The sequence below is a fragment of the Sinocyclocheilus rhinocerous genome, unplaced genomic scaffold (assembly GCF_001515625.1).
Source record: "Sinocyclocheilus rhinocerous isolate Xijiao unplaced genomic scaffold, SAMN03320098_v1.1 scaffold336, whole genome shotgun sequence".
Lineage (NCBI taxonomy): Eukaryota > Metazoa > Chordata > Actinopteri > Cypriniformes > Cyprinidae > Sinocyclocheilus > Sinocyclocheilus rhinocerous.
Genome location: NW_015660498.1, coordinates 179639 through 188872, shown reverse-complemented (window position 1 = coordinate 188872; position 9234 = coordinate 179639). Strand labels below are relative to the sequence as shown.

General features: G+C 39.2%; 1 protein-coding gene across 1 annotated transcript; it reads right to left on the bottom strand.

Annotated features, from left to right (window-relative positions):
• Positions 1 to 624: 624 nt before the first annotated feature.
• Positions 625 to 1753, bottom strand: LOC107725059 (ATP-sensitive inward rectifier potassium channel 1-like). The gene has a single exon (XM_016534201.1). The coding sequence runs from the start codon at positions 1741 to 1743 to the stop codon at positions 625 to 627; it is 1119 nt and encodes a 372-aa protein (XP_016389687.1). The 5' UTR covers positions 1744 to 1753.
• Positions 1754 to 9234: the final 7481 nt, after the last annotated feature.

Below are 9234 nucleotides of genomic sequence, written 5' to 3'. Positions count from 1 at the left end.
TGCAGGTTGATTTTTAGAATGTCATTTTCAACGAACTAAACCACCATTTCTAATTATTTTATTATTTTATTTTATATAAAAAAAATGATAATTACACAGTAAAAATGACATTAACAGTACACATTCAATAATACAATATTAACAATATCTACTAATTTACAAAGAAATACACCATCCCAGAGTGATTCGGGACATAAAAGCATCAGCTTGATCACTGGTATTTGAAATACTTTTATATGTATAGACAATAATAAAAGTCAGTCTCGTATTAATGAATTTTCAGTTAATACTCTCACTCCCCCAATTAACATGTAACAGAAGACAGTTCTACTGTTACTTCAAGGACAATTCACACTTTTATATTCCCAATCATGTCAGGGCAAAGAGTTTTGAATGCGAGCTGCTCTTTTAAATAATAAATAAGTTTCATGGAAATGGATTCCTGCAGTATTGCCACTGCACTTCCTTTTTCAGTGCGTAGATGGGGGAATTCCAAAAGATAAAACACTCGTCTTGCCTCTTGTGCTCACTATGAGAGACAAAAAGCATTTGTGTCCAGTGTTTCTAGTATAGTGCAAGATAGTGACCTCACGACGTTGCTCAGTACATGTCAAGCAAAAAGCTTTACATTTTGGTGATGTTGGGCGTCTCGATGTCGATCACCTCAAAGCCCTGGTTATCAATGCCATCGATGGAGTGGTGATGGTGTCCCACCTCGTTGTGGTAGCAGTAGGCACAATGAGCGGTCGGTACGGGCACCACCTTGGCGAAGTTGGAAAAGTCCACGCGGTATTTTCCCTCTTTGCTGCGGGAGATGATCGGGAGGAAGTCGTAGCCCCACATGATCTCGTGAGGGATGTAGGAAGTCCTGACCTGGCAGGTAGAGCTGGTGGACTCAGCCGTTCCATCGAGAAACACCACGAGCTCAAACTCCTGCTGATGCAGAGTGTCCACTGCCATTTCAAAGAACGGGCTGGTTTTGTCGATGACGTGGTATAGTGTCAATGGACACACGAAAAACAGGTTGTCCTTGCCGGCGTCCACCATGAAGTCAATGCTGACCTGGTCCAAGATGACGGTCTCACCTTCGGGGGTGACTGTGGTCCTCAGGAGCTTGCCGTAAATCTGGCTACCGATCATCAAAGTCTTGCGCAGGTTGGCCACACGGATTTGAAGGCAAAGGGTGCCCTTTTTAGGGCAGATAACTGCGGAGTCGCTGAAGGTTATAGTCTTGGCTCTCTTCTTGGGAAGAGCGATTTTTGCCATAACCACGCCGCACCAGAAGCAGCTGATTATGGTGCCCATAAGACTCTGAATTATAATCAGAGCCACAGCTCCTGGACAGACGTCGGTGATGTACACATTTCCATAACCAATGGTGCTTTGGGTCTCCAGCGAGAAGAGGAAGGCGTAAGTCAGGGTGTTGACGCTATAGACGCACGCCGTGTGATTTTCGGGTGGATTCTGCCACTTCAAGTCGCCGTGGTCTCTGGCGATCCAGTACCAGAGGAGGCCAAAGATAAACCAGCTGAGGGTGAAGGACGCCACGAAGTGCAAGATGACAAACCGCCATCGGGTCTCTACGAAGGTGGTCCATATGTCGAGGATGTAGGCGAAGCGGTTTCGGTGCATCACGTTGCCGAACTCGATGTTGCAGCGGCCGTCCTTGGTCACCAGGCGATATTTGCGAACTCGCCGATCTGACATGTACTCCTTCGCCACCTCTCTCAAGGAACGAGTCATTTTGAGGGTTTGTCTGGGAAGAGAATGAAGTGATATTTGTTAGGACCAAACCAAGACCCAATGCATAACAAAAGAGCAAACCGTTGACGGTGAATCTCTCGGCTACAGCGTTTCAAACAGGGACAGAGAACATGTTGTCCAACAGACTGGAGTATTTAGGGATAAACACTGCCTATTGTTATGCATGAGATAAGATAGCCCAAACTGTACACATACTGTACGTGCATGACCACCTGAGGTGATTTCACATTTTGCAAACAGTAAACAATTCTTTTGAATCTGGGCCATTTCAAATAACATTCCCAATAACTTCGAGAAACACATTACAGCTGCAATGTTATTAGTTGCTGATGCTCTTTGTTGTTACATCACAGATATCAGATAAAGACACAGAACAAATTCAGTGTATTTTTTTCCCCTCTGGGACATTATGAGAGTTCATTTGAAACTAGTTATAGCTGTGCTTAGTGCAAGAAGCAATGCATGAGTGAGCGTGTTATTGTTTATTAGCCATTAGCCAACCTCTTAATTCTATGCAGAATGGCATCGATATTTCTGATATATTATAAAAGGTTTTGAGTTCATAGTATTGTGGAAGGAACTGCTCAAATGAATCGATAATCTGGTGCTGTTAATCATAATTTGTGTGAAAAGGAATAAAAGTGGTTGATGTTTTACTGTCTCTAGTATTCATGTCAGTAGGAAATTGCAGTGAAATGTATGTATAGGTACATTTTTCCCAATCAGTTTTGCAGTTTTTCCAATGATACTGGGTTGCAAAATTCTGTTTAAAAGGCAAACGATAAAACACATTTAAGATGGTGTACAAACTTAAAATATGACTACAAAATGAGTCATATATGAGCTATGCATAGAAGTGCAAATTACTTTAATCAATAAGCCTTAAGCAGTCATTTTAGTGTTGCACCTGACTGTTCGTCAGGCCTGTGGTTTCGCTGCAGGCTTTGATTCACGATCATTTTACTAAACTCGACACATTCTGAATGTTTCTTTGTACTTAATTACAGCAGTAAATAAAAGCGTTGATAAATGCAGGCGTCGCATTGCAGCGTGCTCAGGGCAGTTAGCTGCGGGTAATCTCTGCTTATCTGTCGTTTATGAGCGGCTGAGTGCTGCTCGGTTCGCTCCAGATCCATTTGTTCCATCTCTGGAGTGTGCTTAATGTTTAATGCAGAGTCTATTAGAATACACATCAACTCTGTTCCGAAGCTCAATTACAGCACAGAATAGCGATTGTTCAGCCCTGCCAGAGGAACCCGCAGTTCCCATCCGCCACCAATCATCTGCTGTGCTGATTTATGAATTTAATGTTCCCAAAATACCATGAGGGATATTGGTGCTGATGAGTGAACCAGACTGCATATCAGATGAGCAGAGATTTACACTGCAGACGTAAGAAAGCATCACAGATTTTGAGATGTTCGGCTTACCTGCTACAGAAGTCGAGGTGCCAAAACTTCACTCGCTCTCCGGTTCACTTGCTTGTGTCTTTTCGTCCACTCTTTCTCGTCTTTTAAATGTGAGCTAAAGCAGGAAATTGGAAATCAACATGTGTGTGTGTGTGTTACTCATTAATAAGTTGTGTCCCTCCTTAACTCTTTCACACTCCGCTCTTTCTAGCCCAACTCTTCCCTTTTGTAGGCTTCCCTCCTACTCAAGACAGTCATCCCGTGTTTATCCCTTGTTTATGTATACACAAAAATGCTTTACGCAAGGGGAGTGTGCAGGGTGCATTTACTCTTGCAAACTCAAGACGGAAGTACTTATCAACACACGCACACACTCCCGCTGATCTGTTAAAGGTACCCCTACAAAATCACTTAGCACTTATTGCTTTGCCATAAATATTCGTCAGCAGTGATGTTCATGTTATATTAAACGATGCATGCAGCGATAAATCGGTTATCTGTGAAAGTTTCGGGTCACCAGCAGGCTGCAAACCACAAAGGTCAAAGGTCACGCTTTGCTGCAACTCGAGTGGTTTTGATTTTGGGGATCTATAGAGGAATATCTAGTGTGCGTATTTGCATTTCTGTATGTTTTGGTAGACATCAAATCTATTCGATATAAAACAAGTTCGGTCACACTTTATTTTAAGGTCCAATTCTCACTATTAACTAACTGTTAACTACGACTTTTGGCTCAATAAACTTCTAATTTGCTGCTTATTTATAGTTAGTAAGGGAGTTGTTAAGTTTAGGTAGGATTAGGGGATCTAAAATAAGGTCAAGCAGAATAAAGCATTTATATATGCTTTATAAACAACCAATATGCTAGTAATATGCATGCTAGTTAATAGTGCGAATTGGTCGTTGAAATAAAAAGTTACCCAAAGTTCAATATTCAGACACAATCCCATAGCAAGGCACTTGTTTGTTAGTAAATGATGAGGAATGTTTGTTTCAGTGTCTATCTGAACATGCATTAATGTATGTGTGCTAGAAACAAACTTTACTTATGAATTCTGCAAACATTAATGATATCGCATTAGTATTGTACATGATCTAATTTAAAGTCTAGAGCAAACAGAAATCATTGCATTCATGATCAATTAGATATATCAGACTGTTTCTTCTAGAAGTGCAAATCAGATGTTAGTCGCTGAAGGGCTGTGAAAAGACGTCAGTCATCAGTGAAATGATACAGAAGATGATGAGGCCCACGACTGTGTAAGTTCACAGACTGACTGGCGTTTCAGACAAGGAATCTCGCATCTTTCATTCTCTGATCTATTGTTCTTTGGACAGTGAGTGAAAATGACATGAATGAAGAGCTCAAAACCGTTCTCTTCCACAGAGACTGATTCTCCAAGACTGCTGACACTGATAACGTCCTTTGTCATTGAAATAAGGGACTGGTGTAATCAGGGCTGTCGAAATCGCTGAAATCGCTTTCTGGAAATCCTCATTTGTTGCTTTAACAATCAAATCATATCATTTATAATTTATTAAAAGTTTCTGTGTTACATGTTAATTTACACAAAAGGTAGTTCCGCTCCTCAAAACTTGAGAGACCCAAAACAGTTTTTATTGCATCATTTGGAGCTAAATAGACAAAATAACTTGCCATACTGTGTCAAAAATGCATGTTTCTAAGAAATAATCTTTTAACAAAATCCATGTTTAATGAATATTTGAGCAATATCACACTCACAACTGTGCTGTTGGTCTGAGTATATCAACGTGATTTTGATTAACTGCGATATTCAGTTCAACATATTATGTTACTGAAAATGATAGATTCCCCAGAAATGTAAATTCTGTCATCGCTTACTCATTCTCACGTCGTACCACTCCTGTATGACTTTCTTATTTTTTTAGTGCAACACAAAAGAAGGTTTGAAAAATGTTAGTAGTAGCTTCACTGCATGGACAAAAAAACACTGAGACATTTCCTAAAGTATCTTTTTTCGTGTTCCACAGAAGTAGAAATTAAGTAATACAGGTTTGGAACGACATAAGGGTGAGTAAATTATAACAGCATTTTATTTTATTTTTTTTGAGTGAACTCTCACTTTAATCATAAAACAAGCAAGAAACACTTTAGACATTCAAAGCAATGCTAAATGCTTTGATTATCATGTAACGCGTGTTTCCATTTGTCATCACAGTGCAATTTTCTTTCATGATTGAATTTCAAATTGGCCTTGTGTTTACTGGTCAACTGAATCAAATTAAAGCAAAGGTGTTTGAGAATTCAAAGAGCCTTGAGGTAAAACAGAGAAACGTTGCTGAAGTATTACCACAGCTTTAGTTGTTTTGCATCAGAAATACTTTGGGAAGAACCGGGAGAATTTTCACTTCCTTTAGTGACCAAATTACAAAGTGTTCGAGTCTAAAAGACTCTTCATTGGATGTTCACACGATTCAGCTGACGAGTAAGAAACTGATCTTGACCTTTCAGGTGCGCAGCATGAACTCACAGCATATATATGGTACCCTGGTTCTCCTGTCAGTCATTCGGCTGTAATCTTCATTCAGTTCAATACCTTCATGTGCTTTGACATGACCAAATTTACCTCAGTGACGCTTTCAATGGAAAATCCATAATAAGCTTTTCAATAATACCAAACCACGAAATGTTGCCTTAGGCTGCCATTCAAGACCACTGATCCAAGAAAGAAGTTTTTCCACACTGACTTTTCTGCTGCGACTCATTTGTGTATTTGTGCAAACAGCAACAGTCGTAAGTGTCAAATCCAATTTATACAACAACACGGCTGTCATTCTGTTAAGAAAATGCTGAGTCTCTATAACCTGGATGTTTTCTACTTCACAAATTATGTTGGAATTAATTTCTTTTCATAGATTTAACGGCCACCAGGACACGTTTTTATGACAAACTCACAGCATATAAAATGTTACATATAAATGACATACTCTAAACTGGAAAAATGCCTGACTTTTAAACTTTCCCCCAATTCAAACAATTCACAGAAGCCGTTGCCCTCTTAGTCGAGGTGGCAAAATAAAGTTTCTCTTCACCCTTCTGTGATCATAATGATATAATCACCTGTGCCAGGTGGCTGAGGGGGGATTTCACTATTGAAGTGTGAACGTTAATGACCAACTTAGTTCCGCTGGATGACTCGAATGAGTCACACGCTCCAGGCGACACTCCCACCCACATTTTCTGCTTTTGTTGCCTGCTTTTTGACTCCTAAATCCAATAGTCGATGTAGCTTCCGAGCAGTGCTTGGAGCCAAACGTCATGAGCATTATTTCCTAAGCTAGAATCTAGTTTTTATTTTTTTTTTAAATGTATAATACATTTTGTGTATCATTTACTTCAAGTCCCAGAAGTAATTATCATTCATGGGCAGTATATCATTCTTTGTAAAGTGAGTTTAAATACCAGCAAAATCCTGATTTACTCCATAAACCAACCTTGACTTGACATCAAGAAAACTAGCCATTCCTTTAACTGACTTTGAAGGAATGATCATTCATTTTGGTGTTTTACTCAGTTTGCCGTGCTTATATAGTGTCTCAAACAAATGACTTTGTTTAAAATGCAGATATGCTGAATTAAAGCTATCGTTCTGCACAGACTGTGTATGTGCTACAGTATTTTCTTGCAATGCAATGAAGATCCTATAGCTGTGGGGTGTAAGGTGTAGGAGGCTTTATGCAAAAAGAGTCAAAACCATCAAACTTTCTGAATCTGCAGACCTCATTTGATCCTGAACAGACCCACATCCAGATTTAAGATACGGAGGCTAAATCAAGCTGTTGAAATGGGCCTGATAATCTATATACTGTTATACTACAAAACATGAAACATTTGGCAGAGACATCTATCTAAAGCAAGTTGCAGTGCATTAAAGGTGCACATTTCATCAGTTCATGCATTTAAGCGAACTTATGACCTTAGGTTTGCCAATACATCAAACTACCTTTTGAGCTACATCAGATCCAGTGAAATGAACATCAAATGTGCATAAATATGTTTGTGTTTTTGTACAGAAAACATAATGTATTTTTACAGATTTTTTTTTTTTTTTTAACGGGATGCAATAATCAAACTATGGGCACGTTTACAAAACAACAATGCACTAAAAAACAGAAACGTTTTTCATTTGCATTTTTGAAAAGCTTTTGCTAAAAAATGTTTGTGTACAGACGACAATGTTGTCACACGGGATCCGCAAAAATGGCTTAAAACGCGATATTATGCATGCCAGGCCAGTAGTTGGCGATGTCACTTTGCAAAGAAACACTTACGAACCTGCACACATACGCATTCAGATTCAGCATGTAATACACATGTGCATGACGTCACTGTTTCTACAAATTCATGTTTTTGTAGTTTACACAGAGAGGATAACGGGAACCTTTTCAAAAACGTGCACTTAGAAACCCATTTTCAAAGATTTGCATTTTCAGGCCCCTAAAACGCCAATGTTGTGTTGTTTTGAATAAAAAAGGTTTTCAGTTTTTAGTTGAAAATGGTGTCGTGTAAACACCTCCTAAAATGTCAAAGTCTTCTTTACAACTGAACTGATTCAAAAAATGATTCACAGATTGATTTGAATCATCACTCATTAGTTGCTTAGTTACATATGTGTATTTTGTTTTGATGATAATTGTTTTTGCCTTATAAATACTTTTTTTTTTTTTGAAGATATATTCGTCTAAATAACCAAGCAGTTAGATTATTTTTTGTTAGTATAGCTTGAGTGTAGCTGAACTACTTTAAATGATGCTTGTAGCTTTCTTCTATGTTGTTTCTTTTCTCTGATTTACAGATTTAACAAAGCTGTGGAGAGAAAAATTCGAGGTAAAAACTGCAACTCACCTTCCTTTAGAGTCGAGAAAACAAACCTCAATCAGCTGGTCAATAAAGTGCCTTTTGGCATTTCCTTCTTCATCTAGAATGAGCTGATTCTGCATTTCAAGCCTCTTTTTATTCACTCACTTTCTGAGAGTACAAAGAGTTCATAAAATAGATACATAGTACTTAATAATGTGCCAGATCCTCTTTAGATTCTCGTTGGACTTGATAAAGTACGCCAGTCAGAGCTGGTGTCTAGCCAGCAGAAAGCTGTCAGTATAGACAAGGCCAAGGACTGCTGGCAAACAGCGGCTGTATATTAGCCAACAGCTCCTTGTTTAGTGCAGGAAGGAAAGCGTCTGAGAAATAATCTGATTTTCTGCTCCATGTATTGAAACATCACCTCTTAGTACTTTAAGAATATTTACGGCACCTGCAAGTGGAACCATTGCAGTTCCACTGCTTTCTGAAAGGTGCCGCTGCTGAGCAAGAACACAGACACATATTGTACCCATGAATAATCAACTTCATCAAGACTTCAGAGATGCAAATGAAACCTTTGTTATCAGAGCTGAATTTAACTGTGAAGTCCGGATAGTCTGCTAAACGCACAGCTAAAGTGAAGAACTGATCCACATGACGAGCGCTGATGTTATACTCTTATGTGGGCGCTGAACACCACTTCAAGCTAAAATGAGACAGTCCAGTGTGATTTATTATGAAACTCCGCTCAGCGGGCGAGTAAAGCACACTGAACTATTGAACAGCGCATATATAGCCTGACTATACTTTCATCAGTAATGTTGTCATGTACAGTAGAGTGAACTGAGAATAAAAGATTCGTAAAGGGACAGTTCAGCCAAAAATAAACCATTCACTCACCCTGATGCTCTCATTCGGCACAAATCCAAATATTCCATAATATTTCCATATTTGCGATGTAACGTATCTGAATGCTAAACTATTATTTATTATGTAAATTATAGGCTTTGTACTTCAGTCGCATTGCAACGGTGACACAGAGGCGGGCGTGCTGATGTTTGGCTCACTGTATTTTATTTTGATAAAGTACAAACTGCGTTGTCAAGTTAGCAATGCTGGAACTGATGTGTTGTGTGTGTGTGTGTGTGTGTGTGAGTGAGTGTGTGTGGGTGTGTGTGTGTGTGTGTGTGTGTGTGCGTTTTTGTGACAAATGAG

What these genes read in the sequence shown, in the direction of transcription:
- LOC107725059 (XM_016534201.1), bottom strand. Translation starts at nt 1,743, where the DNA reads ATGACTCGTTCCTTGAGAGAGGTGGCGAAGGAGTACATGTCAGATCGG.